Genomic DNA, 25,329 nt, shown 5'->3' with positions numbered 1-25,329 from the left:
GGTGGCCCACTGACCATTTTTACACTGGGAATTTTTTTGCACTATGAGAGTAAAAAAGGTGCCAGAGTTTTATGGGATCCTCCAGAACGCCTGGGCTAAGTACTGAATGTCCGCAAATGCCTCAAACTGGCCCCTGGCCTGCTGTTATTTTGCAAAATTGGCCCTCAGCTGAAATAAGTGGAGTATCTGCTCTAAAAAGTGGGGCTGTACCCAACATACTGGCTCAAATCCTTAAAAAATAGTTAGAAATGTGTCATGTGACATTATTTCACGAGCCAATGATTATCTAATTATTTTTATTTAAATATTTTTTATTTTTCAGTGTTGTTAATTTTCTTTTAGTCGGTTTGTCTCAGCACTGTCTTCTGTCTAACTATACTAATGTGTACCCTCTTTAGTCCTTGTACCCTGTTTTTACAGATTTATATGGCCATATGATGTATCACATTTGATGCTGTTTTTCTGTTCATCACAAAACAATAAAAATTAAAATTACAGATTATTAAATTTTAAAAAATTAACCGTCAAGAAAATGTAAATAAATATGAATCTTCTAAATATATATCTCAAATCTTATATTTGTTGGAGCTGGTACACTGTTTCTGTGCTTCTGCGCCTCACAACCCCGGCTGAAGGGGTAAATATTCACTGTAAGTGACCACCAAAGCTCCAAAGGCAAAAAAAAAAAACGTATTTGGGACAGCCCAACCAATAATAGAGCTGTTATTAAACACTTTTCACCTGGCTCTATACTTCCAAACAGGCTTTAAACACAGCAGTTGTAATACCATATTTTAGCCACTAGAGGTCACCCTAAGCAAATGCTTGACAAGATCACATGCCTCCGAGAATGTCTGCTGCTGTAGTGACTGTACTGCTGCAGGTGAGAAGCCATATGGGGGAATAACTTCACATGTGCGATGCACTATATAGCCCGCTGAGTATGTTATCAATTGGTAAATCAAAATTAAGAGATAAGGATGCTTAAAAAAGGAGTGAGGTGTTTACAGTGTTACACGGAATTAGAAAAACAATCCTGTGTGTGGAAATTTTCCTCAAGATAACTGTACAAATGCAGCTATAGTGCTCGAGCTTCTGATACATCCCATAATTTTAGAGCAGAGCATTTAAATCCACTGATCTCCAAGTCTGACCTATTAGACAGCGAGCACCCCGCCTGCTGTAGAGTCCTTGAGTAAGTCATTGAATCCCTACCAGCTCCAGGCGTGCTGTTGAGCAGCTGACCATATGTTTTAACCTTCATGTGGACAGCAGCAAGGAAAGAGATAAATACTCCTTCAGGGATCAATATACTATCACATGATCACCATTCCTGCCAAAGATCATCTGTCATCTTTGGCATGCATTTGGTCATGGCCACAGAGTTTGTGCCAAGACCCTCTTTCTAAATGAGGCTCAGAGATCCTCCTGAGGGTCATTCATTTCTCCGAGCCCACCAGGCCGCCACATGCTGCATGTTAGCATCACTTTAATCAACTCTACCACAGTGAGGCAGCCCACTCGGAGTGACAGTCAACACAGTGGCGGCGGTCCCTGCGGAGAGCACCAGGCCTGGACGGAGAATCAGAGATGACCTCGCTGTACTATTTCTTTTGAGTTACTGCCCAGGACCACGGTGTAAAAGCCACTGGGGGGGAATGCGCCTCGAGCTATGATCAAGAAGGGCCATCACACACCATCAACATCCTGCTTTATGGCTGTATTTATCACCATTATATACTGCTGTCCTGGGTCACCACTGTGCTCAGCTGATACTCTATAATGGAAAAGAAAACTCTGTGTTTACTTGTGTTTTCTCCAGATTCCTTCCCCTTATCAGAGAGGAGAACATGGGGTATAGGTAAGTATAAATAAATTTAATTACGGTCTACATTAAATGTAGGAATAAATCACTTCATTCATAAATTTAACACTGTCTCATAGTGACAAATACTGAGCCTGCTATAAAATTCAACAGAACAGAGTACAGACTTCGTCTTGTAGCACTGGAGCAGAGACAAATTTAAAACATGTAGATCTTGTGGCAGAGCGTGAATGCAGGTGATCTTAGTTAATCTGATGTCTGTGCTAATGCTCAAATAATAATTAGTTGATTAATTGATAAGCAAATGACAAAGAGAAACAATCAAAGCATTGTTTTCAAAAGCAATTTTAAAACGTAATTTTCAGCTTTGGTAACTCGTCATCAGCAAGGCTGAGAAATGAAGCCAGTACCAAAGTGCCATAAACTGCAGTTCCTTGAATGGCCAATAGAGGCTGGCTCCAGAAGCCCATAGACCCACATGTTAAAGTGCCCAGCATTACAGCAGAAATTAACATGTTTAGAGCCTGATAAAAAAAATGGTTTTGGTCTCTACAGCTAATTTCAACAATTATGACAACTGCACGGGGAGGGGCGGGGCTTAATTTTTGTATAACTCACCTGTTTACATTTGTTAAAGGACAACTTTGGAATTTTTCAACCTGGACCCTACTTCAGGTATTCACAATCTCAGCCACTCTGTGTCAAACATAACCACTTTTAACGGACATACAATGACAGCGCAACAGGCTGTAATAGAAGCACCTGGGGCAATTGACCATCGTCACTGTATGTGTCCTTTAAAAGTGGTGATTTCCAACACAAAGTGGCTCAGATTGTAAGTGTCTGAAGTGTCTCTTTACCTTTCACTTGATCCGGTGTGTTTGTTATTGCCTCCTTAAGCAGGTGTCTTTCTGAAATATCACGAGATGTCACGAGATGGCCGCTGCCAGCTACCTCGATACTGGACCAATTTCAAAAATTGCTGTTCACATCAGTCTCTGATCAATTTACACGTGAAAACAGGGCCCAGGTTGAAAAATGCCATAGCTATCCTTTACAGCTTAAAGTTATGCATTATCGAGGGCGGAGCAACTTGAGTGACAGGCTGTCTGCGAGGCATGGCCCCAGTGTATACAGCTCCACCCTCACACCTAAAAAATGGTCACTTCTGGCTCCAAAAAAACAGGATGACAAATTCGAACCTTCATAACTGGAGTCCACAAACCAATGAGTGACATCAAAGTAGCTACATCCATTATCTTATACAGTTCACGGTCATATGGTTTTGATATTTCATTCACTTAAAAAGGGCACTTTATAAAAAAAATCTGTAGCTTTGCGAATAAGAACCCAGTCTGTGCGACCTGTTGGCCCCTCCACTGCACATCAATAAAGAAACGTGAACCTCTGGATGACTCGGATGAAAAGATCCTGCTAACAAGCAGCGCCTCAGTGCTGTGACAGAAGAGCAGAGATCAATGACATACGTAGCCTGTGTGTCATCACAGAGCAGCGGCTCTGAAGAGACTGGGGAGACACTGAAGCACTGGAGCACCACATAATTGGGGCCCACGTTGTAGACACAGAGACATTAGAAAAAGACTGCTATTCCTCAAAGAAGTGCTGTATGTCAGGCGTTTGTTAGCTAGCGTAGAGGAAGCTCAGTGACTTTACGTTGACTTATACTGGCAGGAAGTCTGACTTTCCCAGTATATGATACGGCTGTCAAACAAGTCTGATGGATTCTTTTAAAGAGCTACCAGTACAATAAATCTTCTCAGTAATGAAGTGTGTGCTGTATACTGTTGTGTGTTTGCCTGTGTGTGTATGGCCTCCCTTTACCGTCGTGTCACAATGCAGGGATAAGCTTCTTTACTCCAGAGAATCACCCCTGCAGGTAAAGATTACCACACACAGCAGAGACAGAGAGGAAGAACAAGTGACGGAGGAACAGAGGGAGTGCGTTACCACACAAAGTATTTCAGACAAAAAAATCAATTTAGCGTGAGGCATGAGATCCTCTGTCTGCACAGACACGGTGACAAGCTCCACTTCATGAAGCCAAAACAAGACCCCACATCAGATGCTCCTTTGTCACCCACTCATTCATCTTAAGTCAGCACATGATGGCATGACATGAAGGAACGTGAACACACACACACACACGAGAACACACAAAAAGTAAATGAAAGGAGCTACTTTGTGATTCTTGAGTTGTCAGAGTGAATACCTAGACTCAGTGGCTGAGAGCATCTGGCCAGTCTGTGTAAACAGGAAGCATAGTTTCCTTTAACAGCTACTGCTAAGTGCTCTTCAGTACAGAACATAAACTGACTGCTGCTCTGCTCATCCAGCTCTCCTGACACTACATACAGGAAGTACGCCACTACAGGTATGCATACATGTAACAATTTCTTCCCTTCTCAGCTATCTCTTATATTTAATTTCCATCACTTTCATTTCCAGTTGTTCACTTTTCACCAAATGCAGTATCTGCTCCTCTCTAGGTAAGTGCTTTTCCACTTCTACCGACATGCTTTTCCACAACTTGCAGAGAAGCTGTCTGAACATTGTGCTTTTGAGTATGCAGCCAAAGACAGTTATTGCAATACTAATAATATAAGCAACAGTTTAGTTGTTCCAGCTATGGAAAAGAAGGAGGTGTACTATGCAGGATTGTTGGTTACTGTTTGCAGACACGCTGGGGTGACTGTGGCTCAGAGTTAGACGGAGTCGTCCACTAATCGGAAGACTGGCGATTTGATCCCCAGCTCCTCGAGTCTGCATGTCAGAGTATCCTTGAGCAAGATACTGAGTCCATTTACAGTCCATTTACCATTGCACTCACCAACAAATGCATAAGCCAGCCCCAGATTCACTCTTGTTTGGAGTACTGCTATATTTCTGTTGTTTTGTGTGCTTGCTGCTTATGGTCTAACCCCTGATTGCTACCTTTATCTAAAGCCCTGACCTCACCTGAGAGCTGTGGGATACACACCCTTTAACATCCCAAGCACAGGAGATAAGAAGAAAAATAAGAAAATACGGACAGAGGGCAGAGTCTCTGCAGAAGAACACACCGCCACACATTTCAGTGGGTCGTACGCGATAACTGAGATGGATTGCTTCTGTATAAGCACTGTGTTTTTTAGGGAAATCCTGCATGGTATATTTTTAACTAAACACACTTAAAGGTCCAGTGTGTAGGATTTAGTGGCATCTAGCAGTGAGGCTGCAGAACTGAAATTTCTCTCGTGTGCCAACTGCCAAGCATATAGGACAACTACGGTGGCTGATGCAAAAAATGCAAAACATGGGAAAACGCGAACTTCTGTCTAGAGCCATTGTTTGATTTGTCCATTCTAGGCCACTGTAGAAACAACATGGTGGACTCCATGGAAGAGGACCCGCTCACCACTTTGAGTGTGCACAAAGTGGTGCATCTAACAAGAAGACACTAAAACCTGATATTTACCTTAAATACTTTTGATATTTTCTCCGTCTACTATTGAAGCCGGTGGACAGTCTGACATCTTTGACCAGTTATCAATTGGAATACATAAAAAGGAAACTATTCAATGTTGCATGAAGAACAAGGTCAACAAAACACGTGCAGGTACTGTAGGTGTTTTATAATGCTGTTGAAGTGTTTATCTACTGAAGATGTTTCTGTCAACTGTCCTTCCTACATACTGCAGCTAAATAAAGTTCCTATATCTTCTTGATCCTTTCATTTCAGAGGTTTGTCTGATGTTACCTCAAAGCTTCACCCACTAAGTCACTGAAATACACTTGGACTCCTGAATATCAGAACAGATTGATTTTTTTTGGGGAGAAAACTTACATGATCAAAGTTTATGAAAGACAGTGGAAACTCTAACGAGCTCTGCAAAGAGACTCATTAAACGTGAAATGTTCAACTATGATTTATCACACACACACACACACACACACACTCACACAAGGTAAACACAGCAAGCTGTTCTTGTTGAATGCAGGATTTGGGGGAAAGCGGATGTCTCGCACATTTGTGGATGCACACAGCGAAGAGTTGTACACCTGCAGCCACTGTGGCTCAGAAGCAGCCTTGTATTATTATCAACAGCATTTAATTAGCAGAATTCAACAGAATGTAACGACACATGAGAGCATGTCATGCTGATTAAATGGACTGCACTGAACAACCAAGTGTACACATTTACAATTTGTGTCTGTGCACATGAAAAGTAGTGTATATACAAAATTTGTGACATTACCCAGAAGCTCCATGGCGTCGTCCTCGTCCTCCATCTCTTCTTCTGCGACAGAGGGGGCGGGGCTATGGACTGAATCGAAGGAGTCCTGGGACAACATGGCCGCCAGGAGCTTCTTGTGATGCTGCTGCTGCTCCTTTAGCCCTTTGCTCTTTGTTTCCATCTTCAAGCTGAGGAGGCAAACAGAAGAGGTGAGGAGGAGATAAAAGACTTTTCCAATGGATAACTATTTACTGACACATATTAACCAGAGGTGGAAGAAGTATTCACAATCATATCGTATCAGTCATATTTTACCTATGTTAAAGAAGCAATAATATAATGTAAAATAAAAAGTCCTGCATTCAAAATCTTACTGAAGCAGGACAAAAGTGTTACCATTGAAATATACTTAAAGTACAAAAAGTAAAAGTACTCGAGAACGGCCCATTTCAGAGTCAGGTATATTATATATTTCATTATAGTTATTGATGTATTCATGTGCACGTCACTTTAATGACGCAGCTAATAAACGTGGAGCTAATGTTAATCATTCTACACACTGCTGGGTAGCCTAAAGTTCTAGTGCGTAGGATTCAGTGGCATCTAGTGGTGAGGTTGCAGATTGCAACCAAGTGACGATTCCCCCATGTGCCAAGCATGTCAGAGAATTACAGTGGCTGAATCCAAAACGCGAATGGTCCTATCTGGAGCCAGTGTCTGGTTTGTCCATTCTGGGCTACTGTAGGGACAACATGGCGGACTCTGTGGAAGAGGACCCACTCTGTATGTAGATATAAACAGTTCATTCTAAGGTGACAAAAACACAGTGACTCCTAGTTTCAGGTGAATATATATTAAAGAGAACATATTTATGAAGCTCAGCATAAGTTCAATCAGAAAGATTTTCTCTGTGCTCATCCATTCATAACTCTCTCCCTCCTACTCTCACTGCTGCCTCGAATTAGCTGACTATGGGTGTTCACTCTTCTAGCTATCCAATCAAACTTCGCCACGATCTCTATCAGCCAATCAGGATGCTACAGCAGAATTTTAAATCTGCTCTCCTCTGCTGCCGTCAGCTGTCATTTAAGGCAGAACTGTTGCGCCCGCCTCCACCCCGTTCACCTCCAGCCATCGTATCCAGAGTCTAGGACAAGCTCAACAAATGCCTATTCCTCTCCACATCATCATCTCTACAGACTACAGACTCTACATACAAACTTAGTCCTTTATAATCATCACTTGTGACCCACTAGAAGTGTATGTGTGGGATATTCCTGGGCATAGCTCATCGATGAGGTCGGGATGTTAATAAAAAGTGGCAACCAGGTGCCACACTATGCGGACAAAGCACAGAAAAAATGCAAACATAGCAAATCTGGGGCTGGCTCTCACTTGTGATGCTGTTTACAAACAGCAGCCGACACTTTCTGCGTAATATACCTTTAACATACATCAGTTGTTGCTGGTTATTTTCCACACACAGCCTCTAACCTTTATAAAGAACATGAAAGTTGAATGTGATATGAGTCTGAATCATCATCAGCAATAACATGCTTTCAGCTACTGAGAAATATAGCTGCAAAGCTGGCATGTTTTATAATAACTGCGCTCCTATAGTATAATTACTATAGGGGCAGTGTTATTATAAAACATGCCTCTCATGGGTTTCTGTCAGGCTCGTATCTACGCAGGATAAAATGTTGCATTTCCCTCGGTGGTGTGCAAATGTGTGACTCCATTTAAAGCGTGCTTCCCCACTTGTTGCATTTGGCAGCTGTTCCACGGTTGTTAGGGACAAAATAACATACAATCATTTCAAGTGCCACACAGGTGCAGAACACCTTGCTATAAACGGTTCGCAGGGAGAAGATAAGAAGGGATAATTGCTGTGAGGTGAGCAACAGAGAAATAGTTGTAGCGCTAAGCAGAAAGCAGTAGTATTTAGAGGAAGTGGGATAAAAAGAAGGTCTGAGCTGAGGAGGTTTTACAGCATGTAGAAGGATATGAGGTGTTCAAATGTCTCATGTAGTTTTTAAGTTAAGAGTATTGAACAAAGATGGAAGGGTGATACACAAGGGGAGGATTTAGTTACTGATTTAATCTTATAGTCAGTGAAGGAAAGCACAGGGAAAAGCAGAAATATAAAGTTATGCAAGTCTGATTCACTTATAAAAAACAAGAATTCTGCTCTTCCCATGCCAACATTTACAATACATACTGCACTGTAGGCGTTTATAAACATAAGCAACAGGACGCAGCTATGGAAACTATTTCTCTGCATTATTCATTTGCGTCACACCTCGCCGCTGCACTCACAGCACTATATAAGCTTTACAGTCCCCAGGCTGCCTCCCGGGCTGTTTTCAAATTAAAAACAATACATGAATAGAAAGAAATCAAATGCTTCTCTTCACATTTCTTGTCCCAACAGCTTTACTCATTTCTCAGGAGACACGGTGTTACCTGGAACACTGGAGGACGGCTGAAAAATTACAAATAACATCTCTTTCCTATAGAATTAAAGCTTCTGATACAATTACGAAAGCCAGATTCTGAATTACCTCTATATCGGAGAAATTAATTTCCACATCCCCCAGGCTGAGGGCGTGGATTAGACGAGCGGAAGAGTATTAATCTGATGCTAATCTCAGTTTAATGACTTCTATTTACAGATAATGAGGAAGGGTCATACGATGACAGATACTTCTTCCTCCTGTCTGTATGGCATGTCTGTGATAATTAGATCTGCTAACACGGGGAAGGCAAAGTGGCCGGTGTGAGTCTGGACAACTGTTTTCTTCTTTTATTTAACCACAGGCTTTGGGGAAAAAGGTTTCCTGCATTTGTAAACAAACATTTTAAACTGGAAGGCACACAGTGTCGCAGAGAGAGTAAGCTGAGGACGACAAATGTTACATTAAAAGCAGGGAAGTAATATAAGGAAGAAAAATAGGGAGGACGAAGGTGTTTGTTTTATTACTTTTACATGTCGCGCCATATTATTGGCTCGTATCTCCTATGGAAATCTCCGGCTCGCTACGCTTGCTGGCAGCTTCACCAGTGTCAGCATTTTTTTCCAACCTCAGGTGGTGCAACATTAAAAATGATAAATATCAACACAAAATCAAAGCAGGTGTCGCTGGCTATCATGACCTTTCCCTGTTAATATAATGTACAATAAGAGATCAGAATCCGTTGGTGTTAAGAGAAGGTACTGTATATAAGAGAAAAATAAAACAGGGGGCTAAGAAGAGAGAGCAGTTTATGGCACTGACAGACGTGGGATAAGGGAGTCCCATTGCACAGGACAGACTCTGTCAAAATAAGCCATTTCCTTGAATATACTTCTGCCACAGTTGCATCTGATTTCCCATGTGCCCCTTGCACTTATCCATCTAGACTCTGCAGCCAATCATACAGAGAGCCGCCACCACCGACTGTCAGCTCTCCTTACGGTCCTCAGTGACAGGTGGGCTGGAATGAGGGACAGGAGCGAGGAGTCTGAAAATGAAAACAAGTAAACTTACCAAAGTAAGAGGGGGAAGATGGACTGGTTTGACAAATAAGGTCAGCTACATGAGAAAATGTGGAGACTCTAGTCAGAAAGTGTACGAGCATCAGAGGGGATGGCCTACTAAGGCTCAGATGGGATTTTAAAAGCGGGCAGAGCTGGTCTGCGCTGCCAATTTTCCACTTGCTCAGAGTTATTTTGAGTTTTTCTGATGCAAATTAACCAAAACAAATCTTACTTTTAACTGGATCTTAAATTCACTGGTTAAGATGCTATGCCTTAGACAAAATCGAGACAACAGCACCAGGGTTCCTACACATTTTACTTTTCAATATTCCATGCTTTTCCAGATTTGACTTTCCTAACTTCTCTGTAGATTTTTCAAACCATATTTGACATCCGAGTACGAATAGCTAGAAGTTTTTCAAGTCAAATCCAACTGTTAACTGTCTGTTATGTGGCGTAGATTGAACAAGGTGCTGGAAACATTCCTCAGAGATCTTGGTCCATATTGACATGATAGCATCACGCAGTTGCTGCAGATTTGTCGGCTGCACATCCTTGACGTGAATCTCCTGTTCCACCACATCCCAAAGGTGCTCTATTGGATTGAGATCTGGTGACTGTGGAGGCCACTGGAGTACAGTGAACTCATTGTCATGTTCAAGAAACCAGTTTGAGATGATTTGAGCTTTGTGACATGGTGCGTTATCCTGCTGGAAGTAGCCATCAGAAGATGGGTACACTGTGGTCATAAAGGGATGGACACGGTCAGCAACAATACTCAGGTAGGCTGTGGTGTTTAAACCATGCTCAGTTGGTACAAAGGGGCCCAAAGTGTGCCAAGAAAATATCCCCCACACCATTACACCACCACCAGCAGCCTGAACCGTTGATACAAGGCAGGATGGAATGTTTTTCCAGTCCTCTATTGGCAAATTTTGGTGAGCAGGTGAACAGGTATACATAATGAAGTAGCGGGTGAGTGTACATAACTATGCAATTCAAAGATATTGCTGCATTTTCTTTCAAACTAGTTTGGTCGTGCGTGTCTGGATTTGAAACACTTATAAGGCAACCATGGCAGAGCTGTTTGCAATCAGTGACGTACAGCAGTAGAGGCAGCTCTGCGTAGGAGTGTGTGTTCAGTTGCCTGCCATACTTCTTGCCTTGCTTTCCATGACATCAAACTCACTCTTGCCCGCACTCTCACTCCCAAACATTTTCTTTTCATGTTCTCTTTTCCTTTTTTCATACTTATCCAGACCTGGTAATTACTAAACTCAGACTTCCTCCGATTTTTAGCCCATATTTTGTTTCATTTAAGCAAACTGGCACCATTAACAGTACGCCAAAATAGCTATTAGCGGGGCTTGTTTGCAATGCAGTTATAGATTTATCTACAACTATCACTGGTTTATTGTGATACTGGAGAAAAAGTGATGATTCTCAGGCAAAGTCTGGAGTTACAGGAGCATCTTCTGTTCTGATTTCTACCCAGACATTTATTCGCAACATGGGCAAAATTGCCAGCCAAAGTACAATGACAAACCTCACATTGTTTTGCTGCTAGAATGTACCTGTCCCTTTTACCTCATGCAGTATCTTTGCCACACACCTTTCCCGCCTGCAGAGACCAAAAACAAATGTATTTATGTTTTCTGATCCCCCTATTTTTGACTTTGTGGTTTGGCTGGGAAACAGCTCAGAGGATATGAAAGTGATCTCAATCCCTAAACAGGATCCGAAGTGGGAGCAAGTTCCCAGTAAATGCAATTAAGAGTTGATATAAATGATCCATCAGATGAGCCAAACACTCCTACAGTTAACAAGGGGTTGTGAATATTTTGGGACGCTGCAGCACCCCAAACAGACAGCTGCACAAGTTTCTCTTCATAGGTAAACACGAAACCATCTCATTTACAAACACACACAGAGTGGAGCTCATCAGTGAGCCCACACACACACCCCTATCTCCCAGCTCAGACTTCAAACTAAGTGATTTCTCCCTATAATCCACCCATACAGTAACCTAATGAGATTAACACAGTGTGTATGTCAGCTCAGGCCCGCGCATGATTTATGGTCTTATATCCGATCCTCCTCTAATTAGTCACATCAGTAGCTGCAGTGCACGTGACACAGACAAGCATGCACGCACGCACACACACACACAGCAACAGTAACATCTGGCAGGGATGCCCAAAAGGTGCCAGGCTATTTGAAACTTTGATAGTTTTGCTAATACATGAATAAAAAAACAGAGGGTGAAAAAAGCTTCCTGAGAGGGTGACAAACAATTTAAGAGTTTAACGCACGACGCAAATATATTGTCAAAAGCGGGCCATTTTTAAAATAACAAGCACAAAATTCCTTTGGCCTTGAGCGCACAGAAATGAGGTTAGCTTTAATTCGAAATTGGGTTGAAGCAGTATCATGGCAAGCATGTTTAATCGCGCCTTTGAAATGGGATTATCAACCCCATTCAGATGGGCATTCCTCAGGCAGCAGGAGCCACAGTTAGAAGTCTACCTCCTCATTTTTAAAGAGCCAACAATAGCTTTGTGAACTTTCTCCAAGTTTTAAACTTCTTTTTTTTTCTCCTTTCAAATGATTCACACACGCACACACACACACACATATCTATGACTGCACATACTTATAATGCCAATCACCAACCTCCCAGCAGGGCTGCTGTCTCCACTCCAGCACACTTCGGTTTTAGCCCGAGGGATGGGGGGTTGCAGCATCTCAGAAGCCAGTGGGTCCGCGTCCTCATCTTCCCGACCAATCCACTCCCCCACCACCCGCGGGCGCAGCACTGAGTTATAGCCTCCTAAGTTCTAAAAGAGCAATATAGAAATAATAAGAGGCAAAACAACACTGAAGAGGGCAGACAGAAGGACAAAGACGCAGATTTATCTTTAAAAATACTGCTATAAAACTTCATCTAACACCATGAACTTTTAACTACAATGTATTTAAAATATAACTAAGACTGCTCTTCACAAAAGCCAAAATAAAATCAAAAAGCACCACAGCACTGTCTGAGATGTCTCCCTCCCAATCTGCTCCCAAAGCCAGCCAGCACACATTTACAACCCCCACTCAAAGATGTGTCTGCTTGTCTTTGACTAAATCCAGGATAGCATCAAATGCCATTGTCTCTGCATGATCAGAGCAGATGTTTAGTATTCATTCACTGTCCCGTCCCGCAGAGCAAGAAGGAAAATCTCTGGGCTGAGAGCCAAGGACGTTGGACATGCAACTGCTGCACTGAGCAAAAAGTGAAGTCCCTGTCAAAACATATGCCGCGTCTCTCATCCAGACCCATCATTTCCAAATCGCTCTGTGCATCTCCAGCCTGGGCAGCCGCTGCACTATTGTGTTTGGGAGAGAATTGGGGCCAGGCGAGGACAAAGACAGAGCTCAGACAGAGCTTTGCGTGTAAGATGCACACTGAAGCAGCGAGGGAGAGGGAGACGGAGAACATGTTCACTGAAGTATCACTCTCGCATATCACTCCCATGAGACGGCAGTTCATCGTCAGAAACAGAGCTGTGCTGCTCTGTCAGCCGAGTGAAAGTTATGAAACATGGCTTTCATTTGATGTAGCATGAGCAGTGCTGCAGAGTGATCAGTGACACATCGCTGTACTGCCAGTGTACTGTATATGTGAGTGTATAAAGACTCCAGTCTAGTTGTTATCTACCTGGTCGAGCTCATCGGAGATGGCGATGCCTGCAGAGAGAAGAAAATGCTTTAAAGCACAGAGAAGTATCTAATACAGTTCAAAATCCGAGCTTAGACTGCGTCTGAGCTTAGTGGCGGGCTTGTAAGATTAGCTGCTCAATCCGGTTTCCTGTCAGGATTTACAGTGACATTTACAGAAAGGTCTATGCTTTAGTTGTGTATGTTAAGATGTATTAAACACTGCTCAGTGCGGTGTGAGCGTGCAATTCGCCGAGCTACGGCCACTCACTGCGTGACAGACTCTCCAGGGCCTTGCCCAGCTTCTTGCTCTCCTGCAGGATGTGGTTAAGCTCGTCAAAGTCCCGGCTCTCCCTCCAGTCCCAGGATGGGTACTCGATGGACCGTGGCACTGGACAGAAACACAAACATGATTTTTTTAAAAATCAGATCCTCTTAAAAGCATCACAGATAAATAAATCAGAACAGGGCAGGGCAACAGGACCACACGAGCTACGCGGCCTTCACAGACTCTAAGAGGCTGATCTGCGATACAGCCAAGAATCAGGTTGCCATGAACTCCACCATCACAGTTTTTGATGCTGAACACCTGATTGGGCGCAGGTTTAAGGACACAGTGGTGCAGTCAGATATGAAGCAGAGCAGCAGGTAATGGCTCCAGACTTTGGGTGGATAAAGGGATGGATTCTTTTGGATTTCTTCAAATAAGACACTCCGTACAGACACATGCAGATATGTTAAGTAGCGTCTAATTTAACTATATCTTTATCTTCCTGTTGACTGTGGAGGGAGTGATGAAAAAGAATCTGATGACCCACTTATGCAGAGGACTTCAACAGAATGTAACAGGAAACACCATGGAAACGAAACAGAAATGGGAGTTATAAATGAATATTATTACCGCAGATGAAATGTCATGTCGTGAAGACCACAAGCAAACAAGCAGCTCTACCTGGAGGGAGTTTAAAAGGAAACTAAAAAGGAGAGAATTTAAGATTCCTCAGCAGCACCTTGAGTTGTGAGGCAATGTGGGAAGATTGGCGACCGTACCCACATTTTTTGGGAATGTCCCAAATTGGATAAATATTAGAGTGACATTCGGCAGGGCCTTTGTAAAACCGGACCCTACCCACTCCCACTCTGTCGTGCTGTCACTGCGTTTGTAGTCACCTTCGCAGCTGAATGAAGCTCCCTAAATTACTTTGTAGGGGGTAAACACAGCAGCAAGCTTTGGGACACACTTCTCTTTCTGCAGCAGAAAGAGGAACTGTCGTAAATATAAAACTTTCTCCCATTTTATATTGTTTGTATGTATTTGCAGCACTTATATTTAACCTGTATGTGCTGCTATTGTTTATTCTATTTGTTGTATATTATGTTTTATAAATAAATAAATTGACAAATTGATATACATTAAAATAAAACATTCTCATAAGCTTCTTTGAAAACATTTCTTTTCTTTTCTTTTTTTTTCCTGGTAAACATCTTTTGGCTTTCCACTATGATGTTTTAAAGCTGCTTGGTTTTTGTAACAGCTCTTGTAAATATACAGCACTACAATCAAATGAAGACGACTGCTTTCTAGAAAATAGAGAAGGATATATTTTAGCCTTTATACAATGTAAGCTTTAAGATGGTAACGTCTATAAATGTCTCTTAGTTTGAGCAGTTTACGTTTGTAAGGGTAGTCACAGAACTTTATTTGCACGGAGCGTCTTCCATGACGAACACAATGCAGAGTTGTACATGGGCAATAAGGCGGCATCGGTGCAGGCTCGCTGTCGGGGGGTTTTATAACTCACTCCACTGCTCACTAGTTAGTTTGGGATGGCACTCGGTGTGATGGCAAAAAAGGAGTCAAAGTGGATAGGGAGAGGGTGTAGGGGATGGTTTGGGAAAGGCCTGCAGAGATCAAGCAAATCATGGGGATAGATCTTCCTCTAGAACCAGCATGCTTTATACTGGGAGACTCCAGAGGACACGGACAAATTTACTTGGGGTGTTGCTGTTGATTGCAAAGAAGATAATTACAGCATTATGGAGAAATGTAACAACACCAACTGTCTAACAGTGGAGGAAAAGACTGAAAAGTGTATATCTGATGGAAAGCATAACAGCCAACCTCCACATAAGGACCGGTGTTTGTTTACAACATTAAATAGACACCTGTAATAGTACAGCTGATGAGACTGATTAAGGACATAATGTCTCATGAACCCCAGTGGAGAGGAAATCGACTGGTACCATCCACATCTAATTGGAGCCATGTATACAGCTGTGATTGGGTATAAGTGCATGTAGGTCCTGACCTTCCTTTCTTTATCCTCCAGAGTCTCCCTGCTGGAATTTAAGTGCCTGATTAAACATACGGGTGACTGCATGCTAGCTAGAATGAGGCTGCTTGGATGCCTGTGAACAGAATCTGAATAAGAAGTGTCCATGCAAAGCTTCCATTTGTTATGTGATGTATCATGTTTGTTTGTTCACTGCCATATGATAACATGTGACTGAAATAGAAAATAAAGAATAAGTGCAAAAAAATTGGGGGAAAAAACAGGAATTACTGTGAATTACTGCAGGATGGAGTGAAACGGAAACACTGGCAGTAAAGTCAACGTGTCTCTTCCAGCAGCACAGAGCTCACTGGACGCAGGCCAGGGGACAGTGTCTGTCAGTCTCTTTGATTAACATTCAAAATAACTCGAAACAGGAGCAGGAAATGACCCACATACTGTACTGACAGCCTGCCCACGTCCTCTCGCAGCGTCCCTCAGCATCTACTGTATGTGATGGTTAATTTATTAACTGTTAGACATTTATAAAAAGGAAAGAGTGATTTTCCTTTGAAAGGGGAGGGAATCCTTGTAGTTCATCCATATCTAACGTTCTTAAGCTCCAACATGACTGGATTTGAATTAACATGAAAAACCAGTGGGGTATGAAGAGCTGCCAAACAAATGTACTGGTTGTCCACTGCTCGCTGCCTGAACAGACACGTTAACCGGGATATAAAGGAGAGGGATTTTAGGATCATTTCATGCGTGTTTGAATGAAACACATACATGGTGACAGGTGCAGAGAGTAAGCATCGCCCTCCTGTTTACACACGCGAGTAAGTAAACGCGAATATTTGACAGCACTGCTGCTACAATCTGCCATCCTCTACCCTTGTTTACTCTGACTAAGCTGCTTGGCATTGTAACAACCATAAACACAGAGCAAATGTCTCTGCCAAACGCAGACTGGAGGAAAAAAAATCTTGTTCATTACTTCCGCTCTTTCTGTCCTCCCTGTGTGTGTTGTGCTGCGGCTGCGAAGGGCTGTGCTGGATCTTAATAGGCTAGATTAAGGGTTAACGATTCGATTCCCACTGAGGCCTCTCATTAAAGCATCAGTCAGGTAGAAGTGAGGCCAAAGTGCATTCACCCTTCGCCAAAGTGTACACAGAAAGAAACATCGACCTCTGTGCATATATTTATGACGGCTGTTGTGTTCTCGCTACACTGTGCAATAATGATGAGCGGCAGTTCTTTTGATTTCAATTTTTCATGAGCTCTGCACACCAAAACACCTATGCATGTATTTTTTATATGCTTTGACTTTAAATGTAGCTTTGAAGGCTTCTTACTCTCATAACACTCCAAACTTAAGTACACCTCGATGTGCTGAGTGTCGCCTCTCCCTCTCACTTGTTTTCTTTCGCTCACTTTGTGCACTCATCCCGACACCCGTTTCCTCTTGATTGTGAGAAATGCTCAGACCGCAGCCTGAAATAGACTTGGTCTGGCAGTGACAGAGCACAATGTTAAATTATTGAAGTAGTCTGCTCGCTCCATATTTGACCTAGCCTCATTGTTTCAACCGTCATACTTCATTCGAACATCATAGCTGCGGTAATTCATTAAAACTAAGAAAAGTTAGCGCCCCGGAAATATCTTCTCATCTGCATTAATGCGAGAACTTTGTGAACAATTCATCTCCGGAGTGTGTAGCAGCGCAGCGGCAAGTGTGCAGAGAGTGGCACTTTATAATGAACTCGTCTGCGGGGCTGTGGGAAGCTGGAAGGAGGACGCCGGACTATACACTGTGACTAACTTTAATTAGATATAATTATATCAAATTAAAAATGAAGATTAAAGTCAATGGAGCGTGTAATTGGGATACAACTGATACAACAGGTATCAAAACTGTGCAGCTTCATATTTTAAAGTGGAATATGTGTGTCTGTGTGTGTGTGTATGCAATCAACGTAATTCCAAAAAATATTCAGAGGGTGGAAAACTTTGCTGATGAGTACAAAAAGGGAACTTACAAGACTTGGATTCTGGTGAAGGAGGAGAGATGCTCGAAACAGCCAGGTCGCTCTTGGACTTTTTCGGTTTCTTTGGGTGAATTTGCCATGGCTTCTCATAGTTGCTGTTCTCCCTTCGAGGGTTTTTGCTCTCTGTTGGGAGAGATAGTCACAATTTCTGCTCAGAAAGCCCTGTTATGCAAATTCTAGAAAATATAAATGCAGGCCAAGTTTACTCTTCACGCTCTGTTGTCTCTCTCCGAGCCTATATGTGTCATATATACTGTGTGTATTGTGGGAGGGAGTGTGCACAAAGAAATAAGCCTCATTCTGCATGTATGTGTGTGTGTGCATTTTGTATGCTTGCATCTGTATGTACCGACCTGGGGAGCTCTGCGCCCACAGTGCTGCGGAGCCAGAGAGAGCTCTGTGCAGCTTGCCGGGGCTGTCTTGCTTGGTCTGCAGGTGATCAATGAGAAAAGGGATTGGATGGTCGGGAGTCTCAGTTATCAATTTGGTCATCAACTCCTACAGGAGCAGAGTAAAGCAGAGAGCAGTTAGAGGAGAGTGGCACTACAAAAGGAGTGAGAGAGTGCGGCCAGTGGAGTATCCACCAAGCTGAAGTGGAGAAAGACAATCAATCCATACAAGCATTGCAAGTCTTGTTTTGTACTTCACCATCAAGGGAGGGTATGTGAGAGGAAAGCTAACGTGGTGAGATAAGCTTCTTAACTTTAGTTTCAGGAATTTGCTACACCAAGTGTCGATATCCTAAAAAACAGGAAGCCGAGACAACAAGACAAAACTACGTCCCCAAAGATCAGAGCGCTTCCCTTCTGTGTCAATTAGAAACAAGTATGTCGGCAAGCTCCTTCAGAAAATCAGATCAGTCTGTCAAGAGACAAGGACAAACAAGTAAACAAATACTACACACAGCCTTTGGTCAGTCTGTAAATTTTTAAAAATCATGTCATGAGGCAAGAACACAGACCAGTCCCTGATGTTCTAAGAATATACTGGGCTGGATGGAAGAACGGACAGATGCAGAGAGGAACAGACTGACTGATTTTAGTGTCAGGAATAGTTCTATTACTAAAATTAGGAAAAAGACGTAATCATTTCTTTTCCACTGGGAGATAAGTGATAATTACAGGTAAGGGACTGTTCATTATTTATAGGGGAGAAGGGGGTGGTGCAAAATGAGGGAGGCATGTCAGATAATTTGTTAAGCACTGGGGAGGGACTCTTATTTTGGCTCATGAGAGGGACACACAGCTGTAAATGGTTGTGTTTTGTATGTATTTTAAATGCAATCTGGGGGGGGGGGGTTTGTGGGGTTTATCAGAGGACGCTCTCCTGACAGGGACATGGCTCTTTTTGGATGTTCAAAGGACACTTAAACACTTCCATGATACATACAGACAGCTCCTTCGATGGGCCAAAAAACTCATTTTCAAAGACTGGAAGACACCAAATCCGCTTCAGAAACTGGCTGTGTGAACTTGTTTCGGTTATTCACATGGAAAATCATCCAAAATGTAAATTTAAATGGGAATAATCCTGGGATTCGCTTTTGCAATATCTGGACTCAATGAGTGCATCTGGATGTTTTCCCTTTATCCTTTATTGTTTTCTTGTTCCTGCATACTTTCATCCGTGATGGGCTGTGTCTGATAATCATGTTGATTATAGGTGTCAAGATCCCTCTTCCGTGTGTGTGTGTGAGTGTTGGGTTGGGTTTTGGTAGGGATTTTTGTTGGGGTTTGTACGTTCATGTTGAAATACATTATCATCAATAAAAATAACTTCTAAAAAAATGCCATCTGAGCCCTAAAACCTGCCAGTGGATTTAAAAAAGGCATGTTTTCTTGAAAGCTGCAAAAATTACATCATTTATCAAAGCCAAAGATCCTTGAACACATTTTGCGTGACGAACGCTTCTGTCAGGAAACAACCAAATCTAAACTTCTAATAGAGATATGTCTTCAAAATCACTTTACTCTACATGTCTCGTTTAAAATTGTGCCAAAAAATAAAACGTTTGCACTACGAGGTCCAGTTAAAACATTAAATTCGGTGCTCCTGCAGGTGTGTTAATAATTAAAAACCAAGTGTTTCTCAGCTCCAGCTTCAACTTTTTAATTCTAACTTTCAAACATTACAGGGTCAGTCTGTAAAATCAAATTACATCGACTGTCGACAGTAACCGATATCATTCCAGCTGCTGCCTCTGTTGTATATAGTTTATTTGGGAGAACAGTCATCATGCACGTTACTAATGCCGGCTGTGTGTGCGCTGTCTGTGATGTGGAGTGTGTGTGATGTGTAGGCTTATTACATTTAGTTGGGTTTGTGTGGCAGGACAGGTGGCTGTCATGCACCCATACTCTGCTGACATACACACACAGCTTGTGTGATGATGAAACAATTTGTAAGGAGGATTTGCATTTCGCTTAAGAAATCAGCTGTTTGTTTTAGTGATAACTCTCACTCCTGTGCTGTTTGCTCGTTTCATCGGCCCAGATACCTACACTTGGTGTGAATATCACAAAAAATTTATGGTGGAGGGAGAGGGATGCATTTTCCCCCAGTCACTCCAGGAAGCTAAAGGAAAAATATCTGTAGCATCAGAAAGGGTCAAGATAAAAACCAACAATAACAAAAAAGAAGAAAGTCACACCCCAGAACAGTCCCTAAATATTAATAACTTGACAATCTGGTTATCATTGGAGAGTAATTAAAGAGGATGTGAAAGGTAAAGTAATGAAAAAGTTATTTATACTGTGAGATGATTCATCAAAGGAGGTAGAGAAATTGTTCATATGACTGACTCCCAATTGGACTGATGAGAGAAGAGTACGGCAGAAGGTGGAAGAGAAGGAAAACACACAGGGAGTCACAGTAACAGGTGCTGAGGGTAGAGATAATCTGTCAAACGCACAATGGGAATTCAGCATTGAATGCGCCAATCATGTCATGACTAATCAGTTATATCCTAGCTCCATGCTTTGCCAGCTCAGGCACACGTCCATAACAATCAACTTAACAACACACCAGGTAAAAATATAAATGTAATGTGAAAAGAAATGATGTTTTCCTACAGAATACCAAAAGCTACTTTTGGCATGTGTTATTTTATTACAGCTGTAGGGAATAACTGTCTCCCTGAAGCTGATGTGGAGCGATGAGCACATGTTTGTGTGTGCTGGCACTCTGTTTGACCACTTAAAGCCAGCAGGAGCAGCAGAGGCTGACTCCAGGACGGCTGCTGCAGGGAAGCAAAGAAAGTCATTAGTGCACTGCAGTATATTGGCAGTAATGTATGGATAAAATGAGTGTGTGTGCGCGTGAGTACAAGCGTTACTGTGTGTGTGTTTCTGTGTGACAAGCACATCACTCTATACATATGTATGTGCAGCTAAGCAGGAGCATGTAGCTCTGTGCTTTGGTGGCTGCTTTGCCCTTGTTGACATGCTCATGTATCTGCATGTGTGTGTTTCAGGGGGCGGGGAGCGCTACATGGACGCAGCCTCCGTGTGTGTTGTAGCTGGCTAGCCTTGGCTGTGCTGTGTGTGCTCCGAAAGCTAATCAGGTAATTGGTCCGGGGGACGTTCCTGCCCGGTCCCAGTGTCTACAGCAGCTCTGGCAGCGAACAGCATGTGAATGGAAAAACAGGGAGTGTGCTGTAATGTTTCTCTGCTGACTGCAGGTCTGAAAAAGACTGGAGAACCTCAGCTGCTCCTCTGCCGGCAGGAGATAAAGCTGAAGTGGTGTACAAGAGAACAATGAAGCCATTTCTGAGAAATATGAGAGAGTACTGGAAGAGAACATACAGCACGCTACGAGTTTGGCAAAGTATCTCTGCTCACAACTACAACGGATTTCTGTGGCCTGTGACGAACAATTATAAACCACTAACGATGCTAAGATGTAAAAAGTTGTAATTACTGCTTAGTAGCTCCTGTGGGTAATTTAACTAACCTACCAACAGGAGGTCTATAAATGAAGGCTGTAATTTGGTAGATTATACAGGAAGCCAAACTAGCAGAACCCTGTTAAGTACCGCAGGGTTTCCAAGTCTTAATAGTTTTTTATGGGCATGGGGTAAAGCGAAGGATGTGCAGTTCTTTTTATGGATGACTGCAGAGAGGTGATTTTCATGATTGTGTTTCCCAGTGGAAATCACACACACAGGCATGTAGAGAGAGTGGCGCAGGCAGGAGTTGGATGCATGAAGCAAACTGTGGCAAAGACAGATGGACAGATAGCGTAGAATGCTGGAGAAATGGCAGCACGTGTGAGTGCATCTGCAGTCTACCCACGTCTGTACTGTAAAACACTTGTGTGCCAACATATATTGATTGCACAGCCTGTAGAGCGTTTTGCATGAGCTGAATGAGTTTGTGCTGAATGAGCCGATGCACCCGTGTACCTTTTGCGCGTCCTTCACCATCTCCAATAACATCATAAAAAGGCAAAGAGACATGTACGGAAGTAACAGGTCCCACCGTGTACGCATGGCGGATATGCATACATTATGTGTCACACATACAGCAGAACTAGGTAACCATATCTGACACCTTCACTCTCTATGGTAATGAGATGCTTTAAATAACATGAGTCATGTTTGATGAGCCCATTCTGTTTGAAGGGTAATCATATTTTCTGTAGTAAGATGTAGACTCAAATTTGGGTCAACATTTCTATATATAAGCAGACTTTAATGCTATTTGGCTTCAAGTGACTTGGATCAGCGAAACATGTTTGTTTGTGAGGGAGGTAAAGCGAGGCAGACAGTTTCAGCCGCTGCGTCAGAGCACAGGAAGCAGGCCAACAGGTGGCGTCAGCAACTGAGACATACAGTTCATATCTGTGCAGATCTGTTGTCGGGGCGAGATATCTCTGTGCCCCTGGCAGTTTGGTGAGGTGGCGGTAATTGACAAGCTGTCAGCCGGCCAAGATACACCCGTGTCCTTGGAAGCTCTCAAGGACTCCCTCCGGGGACAATGACAATCGTGATACTCACGGATGCTCCCTGCATCCCTGCAACCTAAACAAACTCCCCAAATTGAAAGTTGAAAGGAGCTGAAAAAAGGAAAGTTTAGAAGGTCGTTCAGTGTAGGACACCGGGAGAAATCCACGGAGACCCTGCTCAAGTGTCCTTATCAGTAGAACAAATCCTCCCAGCCTCACAGGGTGGTTCTTTACTCCTAACCCTGGACACTTACCTTTCTGTGAAAGTTAAAAGAGACATTTCTCTTGTGGGAAACAAAGGCGGCATGACAAAGAAGAGTGCTTGAGTGTCACCCAAAAGTTGGGTAGAAAAAAAGATATTGACAGAGTTGATACAGCAACATAAGCTCTGTGATGTAAGCAACCTTCCTTTCTTTCTTGTCAACCCTGGAGCTGTTGAATTTCCACCTCAGCTGTTGCAGCTTCCTGGTGAACTGTTTGAGCTATGGATGTCTGGATGTGAGGAGACACTGAGCCACCGGCACACAACACAAGCCGGCTTTCTATGATGTGTGCGGCCCTGGGGGGGCAGCGTACCCATTACAGTCTACTGAGACGTGTGAGTGAGGATACACACAGACTATTGCTGCAATATCCCGCATGCATTTACAATATATGCTCATGTTTGCTTGATTAAAAATCATTTTTTACCTGCAGAATATTCTGCACTAAAATCAATCAACACAGCAGCTCAGAGGCTGGGGCTGTGATCAGCTATAAAACCTGACATCTTTTCTTCAGACTTGTCCTTGTGTAAAAAAAAAAAATTGAAATGCAGCAACAGCTCTTCCAAGACTCCCAAGAGGGCTCCCTGTCCCTGCCGCCTATACTAGAGGCCACAGACTACCATTGATTTACCTGCTGTTTGTCAATGAAATGTGGGAATGCAAAGTCATATCAGGGTATTTAAGGTCACGTCTGCGTCTGTCAGATGGGCTTCATATAGCGAAAGAGGTCATTATTGGAAAAAGGAGAATGATGTGATGAGACAGTTTAGGTGAAGATGAGTAGAGAGAGAGACGATGAGAGAGGGAAAGAGAGCGATGCCACTGGAAGAGATCCAGACCTTGAATAAGCAGGCAGACAAGAACAGAAGAGATCATGCGGAAGAGGAGACTGTGGGAGAGGCAATGTCACCTGACCAGGCTGGCACTACCAGATAATACTCATCAGAAGAGATGCTTTTATCTGCCCCACTGATACACACAAGAAATACAAGTAAATGCAGCACTGCCTCAAAGTCCATTTCCAGCACTTCTTTCCATGTTTTGCAGCAGTCAGAAAACGGCCTGTGTCATTTCTCTGGAGGCACTGTGAGCATGAGTAATGGTGGACTGGCTCACTTTTAGTCAACTAATCAATTTACAGACAAAATATTGACCACAGTTTGGTCATTTACAGGAGGATAGGGATAGATTGGAATAGTTTTTTGTTCTGAACAAGCACATTTTCCAGGAAGCTATTTCTTGCTCTTCACTTCTGTCACTTCTGCTTCCCTGCATATCTAACCCATGATCTTTGGGGCCAAACGCCACTCGGATGCTGTTCTATAAATATCATTGCAATTCTGTGACTTCCCTATCACCGCCATGACCTTCAGGATGTTCCTGGAGATGCAATCGACAGTTTCCATCATTTTCCTGCGGGCTGTACTCCACCACCAACTGCGTCTCAGCTGATCCTTTCCTATCATCTATCTTATATGTGCCTGGGCCTGATGAAGATGCATCACGTTGATGGGGCCCATCTTTCATTTTCTCTTCTGTATCTTCTCTTGACCTCAATAAATATCGTCACACACTTCCATTTAAGGGTTTCTTACTGGACTATTTTCTTACATTGTGTATATTGTGCAGAGTTTGCATGTTCTCCCAGTATCAGCATAGGTTTTCTCTGGGTACTCAGGCTTCCTCCCAAAGACAAAGACATGCAGGTTAATTGGTGAGTCTATTGTCCGTAGGTGTGAATGTGAGCGTAAATGGTTGTCTGTCTCTATGTGTCAGTCCTGTGATAGTCTGGTGACCTGTCCAGGGTGTACCCTGCCTATCGCCCAATGTCAGCTGGGATAGGCTCCAGCACACCCACGTCCCGTAACAGGATAAGCGGTTACCGAAAATGTAGTCTGAGTGGGCGGACGTTTGCTGTATAGATCAGCCTCTCATTGGGCGGAACGAGCCACCTGCTGAAGTCCTGCCCTACCACCTCCGGTTGTGTAGCAGTTTTCAACCGTTTTCAACACGTCCTTTATTAACTTTTGCAGTGTTTGATCTTGCGGGGATGTAGCCATTTTTCTGCCATGGTTCGCGTCCTATAGGCGATATTTTTGTGGGCGTGTTACACCAAAACCTGTTTCCCCCTGGCAATATTTTTGCAAGCGCACCGTTGCTGTGGCACCGACCAGAACGACTGTGATTGGTTGAAAGAAGTACAAGCAGCCGGGGCGTTTTTTTCTCCAATCTTAAAGTGAGAGTCGGCCCAGCCAGACCTTTCTTTTCTTGACAAAGGCCTGGTGAGCGAGACTACCGAAAATGCATGAATGACTGAAAAATATCAGTATAAAGTCAGTTAAAGCTCAGCTGGTTTGGACTAGGGATGCATGCGATTAAACAATTAAACGTCTGCCCTCTCGCTAGTCGGCACCAGAAGTATTAATTGGTTGAACCAATTAGTGTTTTATTCATGTACAAGGCCCGCCACTAGTGATGGATACAGATTTTACCAAGATACCAAGTTCTAAAAC

The 25,329-nt window shown here is 43.0% G+C and overlaps 1 protein-coding gene across 2 annotated transcripts in view; it reads right to left on the bottom strand.

The window, feature by feature from the left end:
* Window positions 1-25,329, bottom strand: part of c11h8orf34 (chromosome 11 C8orf34 homolog) — an 84,518-nt gene that overhangs the window by 48,910 nt on the left and 10,279 nt on the right. The window contains exons 2-7 of one of the 2 annotated variants that reach the window (XM_050056720.1): window positions 17,960-18,104; window positions 17,598-17,729; window positions 13,557-13,676; window positions 13,287-13,315; window positions 12,254-12,417; window positions 6,082-6,248 (exon numbers count right to left, since the gene is read on the bottom strand). In XM_050056720.1, the coding sequence (XP_049912677.1) occupies window positions 6,082-6,248; window positions 12,254-12,417; window positions 13,287-13,315; window positions 13,557-13,676; window positions 17,598-17,729; window positions 17,960-18,104 (757 nt within the window). The remainder of the gene's footprint in view (window positions 1-6,081; window positions 6,249-12,253; window positions 12,418-13,286; window positions 13,316-13,556; window positions 13,677-17,597; window positions 17,730-17,959; window positions 18,105-25,329) is intronic. The other variant, XM_050056721.1, reaches the window with a different exon arrangement.

The sequence above is a fragment of the Epinephelus moara genome, chromosome 11 (assembly GCF_006386435.1).
Source record: "Epinephelus moara isolate mb chromosome 11, YSFRI_EMoa_1.0, whole genome shotgun sequence".
NCBI classification, from domain to species: Eukaryota; Metazoa; Chordata; class Actinopteri; order Perciformes; family Serranidae; genus Epinephelus; species Epinephelus moara.
This window is presented reverse-complemented; position numbering and strand designations above follow the sequence as displayed.